Here is an 18,644-nt window from a genome sequence, read left to right on the forward strand (position 1 = left end):
TTGTCTTCAAAATAAATAAATAAATCTGTCAGCCTGTATCTGCTGGTAAAGGTTTCAGGAACGTTGTTCTGTAAGCATTGTCATGTTACCAGAGTGCTTAGAGCTTTATCTAAATGTGAGAGCTGGGCAAAAAATTTCAGAAGTCTCATTGCTCACAGCCTGCACGCTCTCTGCACCTGAATGGGAGGCATTCCCTCTATGTACCTACCCTGAATTATCCTTTTTAATAGTGCAATAACCATGAACTTAGGATGGTTCAGGAGTTCCACATGCCTTTGTTATTATTTATTTTTGTCAGTTCAGATCTCTTTCAAAATAATTTTACTAGCTAATTTGGCATGGTGAGCTTAAAACACTTTTTTTTCCCATTTCACATTACTGGGGATGTGTAGACCTGAGCCAGTAAGCCACTACATTACAATCCTTGTATTTGCAGAAATGAATGCAATTAAAATCAGACATTGTTAATACTTAGTAACTGAAATATTGTTACATTTAGTTACCATCCATCACCAGGAAGGAAGCACTGTGTTCTAGTTACAGTGTTAAGTTCAAAGCGAAGTCCCCTGGCCAGTAGTAATGGAAGTGCTTTTATTGTCTGTCTTTCCAAAAATTTTGATGTGCTATTGTTTATGTCCCATTGAGTCTCTCATGCTTCCCATACACATTTCACATGATCAGAACTTGAGATGTTGTCTTGGTACGCGTTTGGTCCCTAAGGCAGTGGTTTCTGTGGCTATCATGGGTAAGCTCCCAGACAGGAAGAGCTGCAAGCCAAGTACATAGCATTCTGTCCACAGCACGCTGAGAACCAAGATTTAACTCCTGTGATTGTCACACAGCCAGGTGTTACCTGGCTACTTTTCTCTTCCTGGTAAAATTGTTTTAATATTGGGAAGTTTTTACTATGAGTATTTCCATTTCATATTCAGTTAATACTTTGCATTCTTTACATTTAAATGTGTTTGTTGTTTTTTTTCCTCGGCTTATATAAGATATCTGAAAGTGTAGAAATTTTAGATAGACTTTGTTGAACTTGTAACTGGGTAACGGACACCATCAGAATATATAGCCTCTGAGAAACCTGTGTTTTCCTGTGCTTTTATTTCTTATTCTGAAGTGATAATATATCACAAATGTGTTTTGTTTTGTTTTGTTTTAAACCTGACTATAATCCTATTTTGTTATATCTTCCTGGAATTGTTTATTTTTGCCTTCTGCCTAAAAGAAAGGGAAGGTTGTAAGCACTAATGGGCTGGTTTGGCTCCTCTCCAGAGACAGATGGAGTCAGAAGCCAAAAACTAAAACTGTTGTCCACAGAAATATCACATGAGGCGCAGGCCTAGTAATGGTGATCCACAGCAGTATCTTCTCAAAGATCAGTTGTTTGTGTATATTTATTCAAAGCTTGTCATGTTTGACTAGGGATGGCCAAGTAATGGGAGATTTGTGATTTAAACTTTGAAACAGCCCTTAAGTTAAACTGGATTTCTAATTTTGTGTTTTCACACTATTTAAGAACAATTATTCTAGAGCTGTTGGAAATGCACATATTCTTGAAAGCAGAAAGTTAAACACCTGGTGATTGAAAATTGTTCCCAAAGGTGAAGAAATGATTTTCAGTATGGCTTCAACAAAATTTTGCTATGAAGTTATATATTGCTTAATCTTCTGTGTTCAGTAGATGTAGAAAAATGCCAAAGCAAAGGCTGCAAGTTTCTGAGGTAACCAATCTATGTTGCCCAGGAGCTCTGTGTCTGGAAATGACTGGAGTACAGCAATGGACACCTTGTCTTTTTCATCAGGTGTTTGTTTTTTTCTTTTCTTTTCTCATGCTGACTTCTTCCTGCAGTATCTTTTCTAAATTCTTCTCATCATTGTGTGTGAGTTAAAACCACTGTGTGCAAACTGACTTGATTTGAGCTTTATCAGTACATGGGCAATACATTGTTTTAGGAGCTTCCCTTTGACTACCGGAGTTGGAGGATGTTATGTTGAGGATCAAGTTCTTAAAATACCATAGTTTATTTAGGAAGAAACTGAACATCCAACTTATGTAATGTGTTTTGTGGCAAGCCTCAGTTTCACATTCTAAAAATTTTGACAGGAGATCTCAGACTGAAAAAAGACAAGATGTCTTTCTTTAAATTTTCACTCAAAATAACAGATTTTTTTATATTTTAAAAATTATATTAAAAAAACTTTTTATTTGCTTTTGTGTAGATAAATATAGACAGATTGGATGCAAAAGGGAAGCTTATGAAAACCTGTGAATAACTGGGTGGTGGTAATTAAAATGGGGACGTTTCATCAGACTTTTAACAGCAACAAATATACATCTACAATGAAAAGATTCTATATTAAGCATTTATATATTGTGCACATTAATATCACTTTATGTGGTTAAAATCCATGCTTTTTAGTTCCTCTGTTTATTCTTAGATTAATGAAATGACTTTTTCATTGAACTTTATAGCACTGTGTTGGTTTTTTTTAGTAACTAGTTGAAAGAAGTCAGAAGAATCTAAACATTAAAAATACCCAACGTGTTTTTTCAGTTTGGATGAAGTTTCACTTTATCTGTTTAGAACATAAATATTCCATAAGCGTGGTATGCTCACTTGGCATGGTTAGTAAGTACACTAGGTAGCTTAGGTAGAAGGTTTTTTCAAGCATTATGTCTTTCCAAATACAGGAGTTAAATGAAACTTTCCTTCATGTGTTTTCTTGTTATAACATGTATAAGTTGTCACATTACGCTGAAAATGGCAATAAGCAGAATTTGTGCATGCGAATATACCATTAGCTTTAATACACGCATCTCATGTGTAGCACATGAGAACACTATGCGAAGAACATGGAAATACTTCATGTTCCTGTCTGTTGGGTCATTCCTACATTACATGCCTGTCATCGTTATTTTAATCACAGACACATCGTCAGCATCAGAAGATGAGGGCTCGTTACGTCGGCAAGGGCGGATCACCTCCACTCCGTTCCAGAGCCATTCCAACGTAGAGCCCTGGCTTAACCGTGTTATTCAGGGCTCGTCCACCTCATCCTCTGCATCCTCCACCTCATCTCATCCAGGAGGGAAACCTGCTGCTGCTTCCAATACTGCTACTGCCACCGCTGCTGCCACTGTGCTTGCAGATCTCATGGCACACACCCAGCTAGGTCAGTAAAGAACTGCCTGTGTGGTTGCAATAAAGTGGAATTGAAAATCCCAAAGCAGAGCTAAATGCAAAAGTCAGGTATGAATGCTGTACTTCACAAGGAGACATCCACAAATAGCCTTAAAATGTACAATCCACAGACCAGGTACGCATGATATATGTGTATTTTAATTTAAACCAAACCAGTTTTTCACAAGATCTGAACATTGATTCTCTTGATAAAATGCTTAATTTATCAGGAAGCAGAAGTTAAATTTGTAGTTGTCTAAAAAGTGGAATTTCAAAAGGATGATATTCTTGGTGCATGCTTTCTGATCTATGTGTATTTAAGCTAGAGAATATCGATGGATTTCAAAGGTGACTTGATTGGTAAACATCCAAAAAACAAGAGAAACATCCAGAATCTTTTGGAATTTTATGAAATTAGAGGTACTAACACAGCTAAATTTCAAGCTAAAACATGATTTTCTTTTAATTAAAGTTTGTAATGATAAAATTTGTCCTGTATTGTGGGATTAGAGTGAAAACATAGAAGTACTGTTAAGCCAAAATGTAAATGTGAGTTTTTTCTCAGTCTCTGTAACACTGAAGGTCTGGAACTTCATGTTACCTTTTTTTTTTTTTTTTTTTTTTTTTTTTCCTAAATGCAGAGCATTAGTCTTATGCCTGTGAAATATTTGGTAGGGAGGGAGAAAGGCCATCTTTTGCACTGTGGAAATGATTTTTATAATGTTTTTGTACACTCTGTAGTGAAGAATGACAGTGGGTTTCTGTGTGTGCAACAGATGCACAGTAATGTAAAGGTACAGGAGGTACAGGAAGGAACTTAGTGGTGCAGTAAAAACATTTTATTTCAAATAATTTATCTTTTTTTCAACATAATTAGAAAATCTAAATACTACACAGATTCACAGAATGGTTTGGGTTGGAAGGGTCTTTAAAGACCATTCAGTTCCACACGCACCACACCACACTCGCTCCCCTCCCTGCCATGGGCAGGGACACCTTCCACTAGACCAGGTTGCTCCAAGCCCCATCCAACCTGTCCTTGAGCATTTCCAGGGCTGGGGCATCCACATCTTCTTCGGGCAGTCTGTTCCAGTGCCTCACCACACCCAGTAAAGAATTTCTTCTGAGTATCTAATCTAAACCTATAGTTTTTTTTTAGTTTAAAGCCATTACTCCTTGTCCTGTCACCACATTCCATGAAAGAGTCCCTCCCCAGCTTTCCTGTGGACCCCCTTTAGGAACTGGAAGGCCACTATAAGGTCTCCCCAGAGCCTTCTGTTTTCCAGGCTGAACAAACCCAGCTCTCTCAGCCTTTCTTCTTAGTCTTCGTAGGAGAGGTGTTAGGAGAGGTGTTCCAGCCCTCTGATCATCCTCATGGCCTCCTCTGGACTCACTCAAGCTGCTATGGGCCCCAGAGCTTGGTACATGATGAAGTTCCTGTGTTTTTAGTACTATGCAGTGTGTATCACATGTATTATTCCTGATATTTTCAGATTTTGGCAGCTTTACTACACAACTTTTTGCTTATCTGTAGCTGTATGCCTACATAGACTATACAGAGTTTTCTCTTAATTCATTACAGAGAACAGGTTAGGTTGAATATGGAAAACGGTGAAATGCTTCAGTAGACTGAGTATACAGACTTCTGTATGCTGAGATTAAATACTTCCGAGGTGTCAATTGATGTGATAATTTAAGGCACAAATTTATTTCTCAAATACCTGTTAATTGAGCTAGTCGAGCTGTTACTGTCAGATTTTGTTGAAAGCCCCATCAGGTATCCTTTAGACTTCTTTTTGTAGATGATAGTGTGTTTATAGTATGAGCAAGGTAGAGGTAGTGGTGGTTTTACTTGAGTGGGCAGCCAAGCTCCAACACGACCACTCTTTCACTTCCCCTCCTCAAAGGGAAATGGGGAGAAAATAAAATGCACAGGGCTCAAGGGTTGAGATAAGGATGGGGAGAGATATCGCTCAACAATTATCATGACAGGCAAAACAGACTCAGAGTAGGGAGATAGTAAGATTTACTGCCTATTACTAGCAAGCTAGAAAAGTGAGAAACAAAGGAAATAAGCAAAAACCACCTTCCTCCCATCCACCCTCCTCCATCTTCTCCCCCCAAGCAGCACAGGGTAACAGGGGAATGGGGGTTGTGGTCAGTTTATAGCACTTTGTCTCTGCCACTCCTTCACGGTCACTCTCTGTCCTTGCTCCAACATGGGTTCCCTCCCACGGGATGCTGTCCTTCCCAAACTGATCCTGCGTGGGCTTCCCACAGGTGGCAGCTCTTCAAGAACTGCTCCAGATATGGGTCCATAGGAGCGACAGAGATGAAGTGCTATAGACTGGCTGCAACCCCATTCCCCTGTTCCCCTCTGCACCTTGAGATGCAAGAGGAGATGGAAGAGGGTGCATGAGGGAAGACATTTTTAGTTTCATTCATTTGTTTCTCACTTCTCTAGCTTGTTAGTTAATAGGCAATAAATCTGACTATCTCCCTACTCTGAGTCTGTTTTGCCTGTCATGATAATTGTTGAATGATCTCCCCATCCTTATCTCAACCCTTGAGCCCTGTGCATTGTATTTTCTCCCCCTTTCTCGTTCAGGAGGGGGAGTGAGAGAGTGGTTGTGTTGAAGCTCAGCTTCCCACCTGAGTAAAACCATCACATTAGGTCAGAACTTTTCTAAAGTCTTTGAATCTTCAGTATAAGGTTCTTCCTTAGAGATCACTTTCTGACTGATGTCTAGCTTTTAGATTTCTGTATTGTACATCATACTTCTTTTTTTCTTGGGCTACTGCCTTCCTTTACATTTATCTCTGTGTCTTCTAATCAGTAATTGAAATGTACATGTACTTCAGTTTAAATCCAATTATCTTTAGTCCCCGAGTTACAAGTCTGTTCACAGATGCTTTACCGGCTTTTCTCTTTATGTACTTTGTCACAGTATCTCTAGATGATACAGATTAATTTCATGGGTTTTTATGGGTGTATATGAATAAAATGCCTAAATAATTAATGAGGCTAATGTAATTTTCATCTGAGCATAAATCCTGCAAATTGAAATTACTCCTTTCACACACATAATTTTGCCTTCTCAGGGCAGAATTGTGAGGGAGGCTCTGTTCTCTGTTGTGTGTAGGATAAAGTAGCTGTGGACAACAGAGCTGTTGTTTATAAGCACCCCTGGCATTTTCTTTCTGTGATTAGGGACATCGATTTGCATGAAACTTGGCTCTGAGATGCTTGTGAAATACCTGAATTCTGTAGAGCAGCACCTCCATATATAGTTACTTTATGTGTTTTCATTTGGGATCATTGTTTTTTGTTTGCTTTCCAAGAATTTTCATTTTCTTGTGTGATTTCTTTGAACAGTTCACAAGTACACAGAACTCCTGTAACTGTTCCCAAATAGCTTCTTCCTTGTGTTACTCTCTGTGCATCTAGTTGCAGAGCTTTTATGTTTCAAAAATCCATCTTGAGTATGCGGATGGAAGATGGCTTTTTGCCCAACAGGAAAGTGCATGGCAAAACCCGTATCCTTTTATCATTTCAGCTTCTGATCCAAGTGCACCAAGTCGCGTTGTGTGTCTATTGTTCTCTTTCTTGATTATTTGTATCCATATGCATATGATGTCAAGTGCATGGAGTAGATTTATGCTCTGAGTCACCTTAATGCTTAGTGGTTATGACATATTAAATGCAGAATGGTATTTTGGGGATTTCCACTGATAAAGTGTTGTGGCTTAGCTATGTTGCCATGTTTTCTTGTTACTGGTTTTAACTCCCACCTTTGTCCGATCAAGTGATATTTTGTCCTTCTTGTATCTTTACCCATAGGAAAGAAATTTATGGTCCTTGCTTAGTACCTGGCAAGACAGATCTCCCTAATACAACAATTGTCATTGCAGTGATGATGGCTGCAAAGTATAAGAATGGATTTAACATTTTCTGGTGATGCCACTAAAACTGCTTAGAGCTGTATTGGTGGTTTGTATTAAGCTCTGGAAATCTGTGAACAGAGCTAGAAATACTTTTTATGTTAGCGCTAATCACTTCCTCAAAAAGAGTGGGTTAATACATATATTTCCCAGCATAGCCTTTATCTACCTAGGTTATCTCCCTAGGGTTCTTACTGCAGAATTTGTGCCATACAAAGGTTCTTTGAGGGTTCTGTCACTAGCAAGCTGTATGACTGCATCCAGTTCTTCCAGCACCGTTGTGTCCAGCAGCATTGTGTTCATAAGCTTTTTCCTGTTACAGTTCTATTCTTATTCATCAGGATTCTGAACATTTCAGGCCTCTAGTTCTTGATAATAGTACTTCAGGTGTTCCTTATTTGAACACTTCTTCCAAATAATTAACTATCTTAACCTGTGATTGTGCAGAAAATCATTCCATAAAATAGGTCACAATTTTGGGATGACAGTACTCGCTAGCATTCTTTAGTAGTACAGAAACGCGATGCAGTTCCAAGCAATACAGGTTTTTGCCTCAAGGTTGTTATAAGGTGCTTCTCAAGCCCCTTGAGTATATGAGAATTTGAGAATTGCCCTGTTTTCCCTATGTAAATGTACATTATAAAACATTTAAATATTAACTGCTTGTATCACACACCGTTGGAATTAAACAGCTTGTCATGTCAGGCCATACCACATCATGCCTCAGAAAACCCAGTGCTTTTTCTGTTGTGAGCAGCGGTGCACAAAACATGTGAGGAATAGCAAGAAGGCTGTAACAAACAACTTTGGATGTACTGAGTCTTAATGTGACTGATGAGTTCCCATGTCGTTCTTACATTTCTACAGATAACCACTCTGCACCTCCTGATGTAACCACTGGTTTGGTGGAACACTTGCATCATGAGCGACCACAACTGGCATCAGTACGAGGAGTTCCCAGAGGCTACAACAGCAGCATTTTGGAAACTGCAGATGGTGATTGTATTATAAATCTCCCACCTTTCCATCTATGTCCCTTTTTCTGAATAAGCAGATGGATAACATTGTGTGTCATAACCCCTCCAAAGCTCTGCAGTACTATGCTGTATATGTCAGACTGCAAAAGGAAAGGAAGCTGTTTTGCATTTCCCTTGCTCTGCCACTGGGAACCAAGTGGAATCCATGTCACTGTTTCAGTATATTTTTATAGTAAAAGACAACAAAAGCCCTTTAATCTCACATTTTAAATATGTATTGTCTCAAAACTGTAAATGTAAACAAACACGCGTTGTTAAATGCTATTGAATTATAAATAAGAATATAACATACACAAATGAAAATCAGCATACAACATGGTTTTGTGTTGTGTTTATTGTTTGCTAACAGTATAAAATATTGAAAGATTCACTTATTTTTTCCATAGCTATCTTTACTCAATTTTCACACTTCCAGTACTGACTGAATGTAAAATGTAGATTAAAGTATGAGAATGTATATGTATCAGTCAGACAGCTAGGAAACAGCATTGTTTTAAAGGACTGTGGTGATTTTACACCGATGCCTAGCTAAACTTCACAACACCACTCTCTCACTCCTCCTCCTGAAAGGAACAGTGGGATAAAATACCATGAAAATAGTCTCAAGGGTTGAGATAAAGGTAGGGAGAGCACTCACCAATTACTGTCACAGGCAAAACAGACTCAGCATAGGGAGATTAATTTATTGCTTATCACTAGCAAACTAGAGCAGTGAGAAACAAAAAGCAAACTAAAAACACCTTGCTTGTTGGCTCAGCTCTGGCCAGTGGTGGGTCCCTTTTGGAATCAACCAGAGCTGTTTTTATTCTAACACAGGGCAGTTCCTGGACTCTTTTCACATATGCCAACCCCCATAGCCCCTCTGCTACCAAAACCTTGCTACGTAAGCCGAATACAAACAAATAAATCTGTGTTTGAAACTGTTATTTATTAAAGCTTTTTTTTTTTTTTTTTTCCCAAACGAGCTACTCATTTTGAATAACTCTTCCATCTGAAAACTATACTGAGCTTCGAGTGATGTTGTCAGCAGTGTGGAAGCTATATTTTATTGTATGTGTATTTATACATGGTAAGTAATGCATCTTTTCTGCTTGACAGGTGTCCCAGTGAATAGCAGGGTGTCCTCTAAAATCCAGCAGCTTCTAAATACCTTGAAAAGACCAAAGCGCCCACCTTTGAAAGAGTTTTTTGTTGATGATTTTGAAGAACTGCTAGAAGGTTAGTTTTCTTTTAAATAAAAATTTCACTCTTTGTGTAATCAATTCAAGAAAGAACTGTTATGTCTTAGCAAGTATTGTTTTCTTTCTTTCTTCCCCCCCCCAAAAAAAAAAGTGATAGAATTATGATATCATGTGACCTTTCTGTCTCTAATCTTCTGTCTCTAATCTGTCTCCAATCTTTCTGTCTCTGAATCTTCTGATTCAGCTCAGTTTGGACCAGTGTGATGAGCTGGTGAATACTAGAGCCAGTGATTTACATATATTTGGAGAATTTCTATTCACACCTTTGTTAAGAACTACACTGGGAGATTCAGAAATTATATCATGTTTGGTGATGGGCGTGCAGTCACTTTTTGCTGCAGACATTTTATACCTAGACTTACAGTAATCAGTGAATTTGTAGTGGGTACTCACTGGAGTAAATCAAGGCATAACCAAAGTGTAACTGATCACAGGATGGACCTCTGGAAGCCTCTGACCAACCTGCTGTTCAAAGCAGGTCTGAGTAGGTGTCGTGGTTTAACCCAGCCAGCAGCTAAACACCACACAGCCGTTCGCTCACCCTCCCCCCTCCCTCTCTGGGACAAGGGAGAGAAATGGAAAGTGAAGCCCGTGAGTTGAGATAAAGACAGTTTAATAAGACAGGAAAATAATAATAACAATAATAATAATAACAATATTAATAATAGTACAATGATGATAATAGTACTACTAATAATAATGTGTACAAACAAGTGATGCACAATGCAATTGCTCACCACCCGCTGACCGATGCCCAGCCTAACCCCGAGCAGTCCAGCCCCCTCCCCCCGGCTAGCCACCCCTATATATTGTTTAGCATGATGTCAGATGCTATGGAATACCCCTTTGGCTAGTTTGGGTCACCTGTCCTGGGTCTGTCCCCTCCCAGCTCTTGCTGCACCCCCAGCCTGCCCATTGGCAGGACAGAGCTGAGAAGTCCTTGGCTTGGTATAAGCACTGCTCTGCAACAATTAAAACATCGGGGTGTTATCAGCACTCTTCTCATCCTAAGCCAAAACATAGCATTCTACCAGCTACTAGGAAGAAAATTAACTCTGTTCTAACTGAAACCAGGACAGTAGGTCAGGCTGCTCAGCGCTTTGTCTAGTTAAGTTCTGAGTATTTCCTAAGACAGAAATTCCATGGCCTGTCTGGACGCTGTACCAGTGTTTGACCAGCTTCAAAGCAGAAAAAAGGGGTTTCTGTATACCTGGTTGGAATTTCTCATGTTCCAGCTTTTGCCTTTACTGTCTTTCTTCACAGTGAGAACACTTGTTCAATTGGCACTGAAGGCATTCTTTCTGATGATGATTCTTGACTTGGTGTAGGCTTTCATTTAAACAGATGTTAGAACAAACAGAAGAAAATAATATCCTCCCATAGTAGAGAAAAAGTGAACTCAGGATTCAAATTCTGTTCTGTGGCCAGCTTCTTTGAACAATGTGGAATCAGAACTACAAAATGGTGGTAATTACTTTTTGTGAAGCCAACAGATGATTAGCATGGCATCATCATAAAGCAGGGTAAAAGCAGTGATAGCTCTGAGGAAGGATGAGAATAGTTCATAGAATTACCTTTTAAGTGTAATGTGCACTTTTGATAAAGATTGACATTCTGCCACTTTACTGTTCTCTGGTTTTAGTGCAACAGCCTGACCCAAATCAACCAAAGCCTGAAGGAAATCAGATGAGTGTTCTTAAAGGTGAACCCTTAGGTGTGGTAACCAACTGGCCACCTTCTCTGCTGGCTGCCCTGCAGCGCTGGGGAACTACACAGCCGAAATCCCCATGTCTGACTGCTTTGGATACAACTGGGAAAGCTATTTATACACTTACCTATGGTAGGTATTGGTGAAAACTGTAAGAAAGAATTAGGTGTTCATTGTGAAATGAACAATTGGCTTTACTTAGGAGGGACTGACTGTTCAGGACAGATCATTTGAGATTTCTACTCAAATAGAAGTTAAAAGTTCATTGTATATGAAAAAGAATTTTGAAAGTTAACAAAGGCAAAATAATCACATCAGTTCTTTACAAGTGGCTATTTATAAATTTCAAACAATTTTGCTTAAAAAAATCTGCAAAAGAAAGCTAAAAAGAGACTGATGTAAAATAGGAGAAAGTAGCAGATGACTACTAATGGACTCTCAAGATTCCCAAAGTAGACAGAATGCTTCAGTGTGCATGTATGTTCTTGCATATCCTCATAGAGAAAACTTGTACTTCAGGATATTATTGAGGGAAGCGAGACTTGACTGTATCAGTGAATTAGAAAAATTACAGTAATTGTGGGGGTTTTTTGAAGGTAATCTTATCCCTCAGGGTAGCTAACGCTGCAGCATGTTGCTTACATTTAATCACGCAGTATGTTGGAATATTACATTTTCTTGTTTGAGTTCTTGCAGGTGAAGTATGCTTAGGGAAAATATAATTGAGTAGGTGCATTCGTTTCATTACCTTGCACAGGAACGTTAAGAAAGTGAAAACTGTTTAGAAGATCATGTTTAGTAGTATGTTTAAAAAACAAAATGAACAAACATGAAAATAAAAAGAAGCCAAGTTCTAAACTGTACTTGGATTCTGCCAACTTATCTGGGCAGGTCACAAAGCCATAGTATTTATTTTGATGAACTTGAGTCCTGCACCTGTTTTGTGTTTTTGTTGTGTGTGCTTTTTTTTTAATATACATATATATATATAACTTATAATATATAAACTTGCATATATGTTACACAGCAAAAAAAAATGTTGAATTGAGGAAGTTTGAGATTGACAAACACAAATTACCTGATGGTTGGCTACATGGTCTGAAGAAAATGGATGCAAGTCCAAGACACCATACTAGAAAACTGTACCAAATGCATGCTACAGTGTGGCTCCCTGGGTTCTACATGCTTTGATTTGCCATTAACAGTGGAAGGGTTTTGCTGTTGCTCAACTTTTTATGAAGAGTTTGTTTTAATAAATACTCTTCTTTTTGGAAGATTATTGAAGATTGTCTTCTATACTGTGTCAAATAAGTAATTAGGTTTTTGTCTTTGTATTTAATAGTTTGGATGCATTTTTTGTTCTGAATTATTGAAGATGTAGATGTGTAGATGACTATTGAGCACTGAACTGGCATTTCACAGAGATGGATATTATGGCATTTATTTGTACCCTTTGTTTCTTAAATTTCAGTTATTTTTTGGCCAAATTAGAATTTTTATTTTTATCCCAGGCAGTTTGATTTCTCTAAGAACCCTTAATAAGGAGTTGTCTTAGTTTTTTTGGAAATACACTTAAGTTATATCAACCAGACTATGTGTGTATATCAACCAGACTATGCATGTGTGTGTGTGTGCACTGATACTGCAGATGAGCTCAGCAGGTTTCTGTGATGTGATTGCTTTTGCAAAAGCAGTGTTTACTTTTCCAGAATGCTTGTGTGACCGCTAATTCTGTTTTCACACAACCAACTTGTGTGTATATAGAGCATCGACATTTGCCAGTTAAAAGCTGTGACTTTAGGCTCTATTTCTTTGATTTCTGCATCATCTTTAGGCAAACTGTGGAGTCGGAGCTTGAAGTTAGCATATACCCTGCTAAACAAGCTAACCACTAGGAATGAACCACTACTGAAGCCTGGAGACCGGGTAGGTTTGTTTGATTGGTCTACGTGGATAAAACAGACAATGTGGAACAGTTTTAGCTAAAGAAAGCTTTGTAATACTGTGATTTTTAATACTGTATTATCACAACATTCAGTATTTCTGCTCCTAGTTTGTGACCCCAGCAGTGTTATGACAATTTTTTCCCCACAAACTTAAAAAACCATCCCCCTCCAAATAACAACAAAAAGCATTTCATGTTTTTTAATATATTTTTGTAGGTAGCTCTTGTATTTCCTAATAGTGATCCAGTTATGTTTATGGTGGCTTTTTATGGATGTCTCCTGGCAGAACTTATTCCTGTCCCAATAGAAGTTCCACTAACCAGAAAGGTAGGAAAATATATTCATTTTTTTTGGCTTCACAAATGAAGTAGGATCCCTAGAACCCTGCATGTTTGAAAGCAGTATGATGCATCAGCTAAATTACTTACTCTGCTTCTCAGTAGTTTACCAACTGTAAATACATGTTAATATGTTCATAAAATGTATAATATTTTGAGAAGGGAGAAAAAGCTATGAAGCAAAGAAGTTAGCTATTTTAGGATGTATACTTGTAGATTTATTTTTTTTTCAAGATGTGTGAAATTATTTCTTAAAATATACTACAGAAATGTGGTATTTTCAGCTCCCAGTCTATGTAATGGGAACAGAGACAGGCAGAGATATCACAGTTTTGCAAATACGTGGATAATCCCTCAAATGTTGGAAGTTATTAGAAGAGGTGTGAAATCAGGCCTGAAAAGCTACAGGCTCTGTTCTTCAGTGCCTCGGGACTCAGAGGCAGCATAACACCATCTCTGTGTTTTGCCAGAACATATGAACTTACCTGCAGGGTTCGAGAAGCGTGCACAAATATTGTTTTGCTTCCATTGTTTATCAGATCTACTGCCAATTAGTTGGCACTAAGCAAAAGTTGATGCATTTTGAGCGTAAAGTTCAGTGCTAACAAAAAAAAAATATCTTTTGACCTAGGATTTTCTTTTCCTGTGATATCATTCGTCTTAATTTCAAAACATGGAAAAGTTGCAGTAAACTGTGCTAAAGTGTGATTTATTACTAAGTTTGCTAAAACTTCGTTCCTCTGTAGGATGCAGGCAGCCAGCAAATTGGATTTCTTTTGGGCAGTTGTGGAGTAACACTAGCTTTAACCACTGATGCTTGTCAAAAAGGCCTTCCTAAAGCTCAGACTGGTGAGGTAGTTACGTTCAAAGGTATGTTTCTGAGCTACTCAAATTTCTTTATACGATAAAGGATGTGTATATTGATTGTTGGTGTTAAGCCACTTCTTTGACTTTGCTTGTATGCTTCTAGCTTATGTATAAAGACAAACTGCCATAATTGTAAAGAGAGTTCTTAGTGCTTCTTCTTCCTGTCAGGGGTGTGATGCTGCAGCATTTACTTGCTACGTGTCGCTATCCCAGAATACTGGGGGGAAAAAGTACTTTGGAAGTATAATAATACTAACTTTTTTCTTTTTTTTTTCATTTGAAGGTTGGCCTCGTCTCATTTGGTTTGTGATTGATGGGAAACATCTGGCAAAACCAGCTAAGGACTGGCATCCGCAAGTACGGGATGCCAGTGCTGAGATTGCTTATATTGAGGTGATCCAGTATAATATGCCTAACTTATTATTACACTATTCCTGTTTATGTCACAGCACGTTTTATTCCTTTAATCTTCTGATGCTACAAAAAAGATGACTGTAATATGTATAATTGTGGAACAAGAGTGTTTTCCTCAAGGTTACCAGGAAAACTGGTGTGTGAGTGGTTATACTGGCATTTTGGGATCCCTGGGAGAATTTGTTTAAATGGGGTAGAGAGATGGTCAGGTTTCCTTTGATATTAGAATATTTGCTGAACATAAATGCATCTCTTACATAGCTCTTTGATTATTAAAAAAAAAAAAAAAGTTCACCTTTTTATAATAAAATATCCTTTAAGTTCACTACATTAAATTTTCTTTATTTTGTTGTTAAACTAATGAGTGTGTAAACTTTCTCTTTTCAGTACAAAACAAGTAAAGAGGGGAGCACAGTGGGCATTACTATATCTCATGCTTCCATGCTGGCACACTGTCATGCATTGACTCAGGCATGTGGCTATTCAGAAGGTAAGTTAACTACAACTTTAGAATGATGATCATAGCTTTGATTATCCAGGAAAACTACATTGCCAAATCATGTTTACTGTCTTAAATGAACTTTAAATAAGCTTTAGATACTTTCTCATACTTCAGATTCTCTCTCTGAGCATCATACAAAATCTGTCATAAGATTCTGTGAAACTGCCAACAGCCTTCTACCAGCCAACACTTACATATGCACTCCACTTTTCCTGAAGGCTGAAGATATTCGGGGCTATAGAAGATGCTCATTTCCTTAATTACAGGCTCACGAGGGAGGTGGCGGAGTCACCATCTCTGGAGGTGTTTAAGGAAAGGTTGAACGTGGTGCTTAGGGACATGACTTAGTGGATGATCCTGGTGGTAGGGGGGTGGTTAGACCGAATGATCTTGGAGGTCTTTTCCATTTATGATTTTATGGCTGGGATGACTTATGTGCCCTTAGAGTTCTCAGTCACCCAGGGAATGAATGGGTATGTGACTGGCTTGCTGAAGTATTCTGTTTATTGGGAAATAGCTGTGTATTTTCTTGTATTTTCTGAAAACGTAACAAGAATAGTAAATACCTTGAAGAACCATTTCTTTTACGTGTAATCATCCTACATCAGTGGTAAGCAAATTTCACCTGATCAATAAAAGACATCCTTCTAAAATCAGATTAGATTTTATGCCAAACTTTGATTCTGTGTTTTGAATCACATAAGGCTTTTGAAGAGAGAGCATAGAAGAAAATTTAGTACAGCAATGATAATATTTCTCAAGAAATTAAGAATCAAGAATTTAATTCTTTCAAATATAGCTAAACAATTTTTAGTTGAAAATTTCAGCAGTTGGCATCAAAAGCATTGTTACAGTCTGCATAGCCCTTTGGCAAAGGTAACAAACACGTGGAAATGGTATTAAACTGAAAATTAGGTCTTAAATTCTTTGTAATAATCTAGTCTATAATTGTACTTTTAAGATGACTGTAGTAAATAACATAAGACACTTTCAGATTAAGCAGCCTATATACTGCTTTTTAAATCTGATATTTTTTTCCTTTGTTTTCAGCTGAAACACTAACAAATGTCTTGGATTTCAAAAGAGACGCTGGCCTTTGGCATGGAGTACTAACAGTAAGTATTTGAATGAATGAAACTGTAGCAATAAGGTTCTCTTTGGGGTAGTGCATTAGCATCAGAATGCAGTCATAAACTACAGTTTGAGAACTATATTTAATTATTTATATTTTTATTAATAAAATAGTCCCTTTTCACTAACAGACTGTACAGATATACCTTAAACTTTTATTGACTGTACACATAATTTTCACTGATAGTGAAACGTGAGAGTTATGCTGTAGCTGTGTTTTTTAAAAAAGATATTGGTGTGTTTGTTAAAAATATATTATGTGTCTTTGAACCACTTGAAACTTTTTTTTTAATATTTTTCTCAGAGTGTTATGAACAGGATGCATGTCATCAGTATTCCCTATGCGCTAATGAAGGTTAATCCACTTTCGTGGATACAGAAAGTCTGCTCATACAAAGGTAACCTTAAAGTATTATTACTTTACCTACCTCTTCTCTGATGATTTATTAAAAACAAAACCAAAAACAATAACAACAACAACAACAAAAAAAACAGGCAACATTAAATTAAAATCTGTGTAAGATGTCTGCTGTAGGCAAGGCCACTGGTGCTTTATCCAGCTGACTTCCTTTGCCACCGTGATGCCTCAGCTTTAGCAATCAAGTACTGCAAGTACAGTGTTAAATGTACTGATGGATTGATTGATAAGCAACTTCGATGGCTTATTCTGATAGATCTTTAATGATGACTATTTCTCATCCTGTTAATTGAATTTATAGTAAGCATTTTAATTCTATAATCAAGTCCATTTGGAGACAGGTCACAGTAGTTAAATAGTAGTAGTTTGTAATTTGTTTAATAAATTTATGTAAATATGCAAAAATATTTGTATAATTTAATAAATTTTGTCTTTATTTTGTTCTGCACACATGCCATAATTATTTTCTTCTTTTAATTTTCAGCCCGTGTCGCAGTAGTAAAATCACGTGATATGCACTGGTCACTTTTGGCTCAGAGGGATCAGAGAGATGTCAGTCTAAGCTCTTTACGAATGTTAATAGTGGCAGATGGAGCTAATCCATGTAAGTACAGGTGTATTTTCTGAGCTGTCAATCCAAGGTGAACTGAAGTACGTTCTAAATCACAAGACTGTTTCTGTACTATAGGAGCTCAGCAGTTCATCTTCAGAAAGGCAGACAGCAGCATTTCTTTGCTAAGAACACCGGAGAGAAACTTTCACAGAAAACATTCTGTTACTCTTTGCATAAAAAATAGTTGGCAATGTAATTTGAAACAGGATTTTTAAATTTAAAGTAAATCATAAGGTCAGTTTTGAAGTAGTTGCTCATGTAGTGCAGGTAGAAAAAGTCTTTGAGTTGCAATGTGTCTGATTTCTGTACATTCCCATAGGGCTTCCAGCTCTTCCTGTTTGTTACCCATGCTGTGTGCATTGGTGTGGATGCACTTCAGTTTCACCATTGCCCTCACCCCCAAGCAGTGTGGGGGTCAGTCTATAGCACTTTGTCTCCATCACTCCTTCTCAGTCACCCTCTTCCCTTGATCCAGTGTGGGTTCCCTCCCACAGCATGCCATCCTTCCTAAACTGATCCTGGATGGGCTTCCCACAGGCAGCAGCTCTTCAAGAACTGCTCCAGATACGGGTCTGTACCACGGGGTCCATCCATCAGGAGCACTCTGCTCCAACCTGGGTCCCCCAAGGGCAGCAGCTCCAGCCTGGGGCCTGCTCTGGCAGGAGTCTTCCACAGGCAGCAGCTTCTGTCAGTGCAGGGCCACCTGCTCCACTGTGGGTCTCCTCCAGGGGCTGCAGTGTGGAACCCTGCCCCACCATGATACTCCATGGACTGCAGGGGATCAGCCTGCTTCACCATGTTCCTCACCACAGGCCTCAGGCGAACTTCTGCTCCGGCACCTGGAGCACCTCTCCCCCTCCTCCTTCACTGACCTTGGAGTCTGCAAGGCTGTTTCTCATTCCTCTCACTCTCCCAGGTGCTGTTCCCCAGCAGTTTTCTTTTCCCTTTCTTAAATAGGCTTTCACAGATGCATAGATAGGCTTTCTGGCCCGGTTCTGGCCATCAGCGGGGCCCTTACCTAACATGGGGCAGCTTCTGGATTCTTCTCACAGAGGCCACACCTATGGCCCCCTACCAAAACCTTGCCACGTAAACTCACACCTGTGCACCCACTCCATCCAGTAACCACCCCAGTCCCCTGAAGTCCCTTTTGATAGCCCTCAGGCTTCTCTCAGCAGTGTCATTGCTGCCAGCCTGAACTATCACTAAGGAGTAATTCTGTGGCATCTGAAAGAAACACTTGTATAGGAATTTAAGAACTGCATCATTGGCAGACTTTCAATAATGTGAAGTTTTATGGAT

The 18,644-nt window shown here is 38.5% G+C and overlaps 1 protein-coding gene across 4 annotated transcripts in view; it reads left to right on the plus strand.

The window, feature by feature from the left end:
• Positions 1-18,644, plus strand: part of DIP2A (disco interacting protein 2 homolog A) — a 98,223-nt gene that overhangs the window by 47,287 nt on the left and 32,292 nt on the right. For 3 of the 4 annotated variants that reach the window (XR_014317810.1, XR_014317811.1, XM_082763639.1), the window contains exons 5-16: positions 2,932-3,177; positions 7,995-8,123; positions 9,263-9,382; positions 11,048-11,245; positions 12,948-13,039; positions 13,276-13,386; positions 14,144-14,267; positions 14,548-14,657; positions 15,066-15,168; positions 16,231-16,295; positions 16,616-16,709; positions 17,214-17,333. Coding sequence is in view for 2 of the 4 variants with exons in the window: in XM_082763639.1 (XP_082619765.1) it covers positions 2,932-3,177; positions 7,995-8,123; positions 9,263-9,382; positions 11,048-11,245; positions 12,948-13,039; positions 13,276-13,386; positions 14,144-14,267; positions 14,548-14,657; positions 15,066-15,168; positions 16,231-16,295; positions 16,616-16,709; positions 17,214-17,333 (1,512 nt within the window). In the remaining 2 variants the exon portion in view is untranslated. The remainder of the gene's footprint in view (positions 1-2,931; positions 3,178-7,994; positions 8,124-9,262; positions 9,383-11,047; positions 11,246-12,947; positions 13,040-13,275; positions 13,387-14,143; positions 14,268-14,547; positions 14,658-15,065; positions 15,169-16,230; positions 16,296-16,615; positions 16,710-17,213; positions 17,334-18,644) is intronic. The other variant, XM_082763640.1, reaches the window with a different exon arrangement.

Source organism: Aythya marila, assembly GCF_965140915.1.
Source record: "Aythya marila genome assembly, chromosome: 6".
In the NCBI taxonomy this organism is placed as follows: domain Eukaryota; kingdom Metazoa; phylum Chordata; class Aves; order Anseriformes; family Anatidae; genus Aythya; species Aythya marila.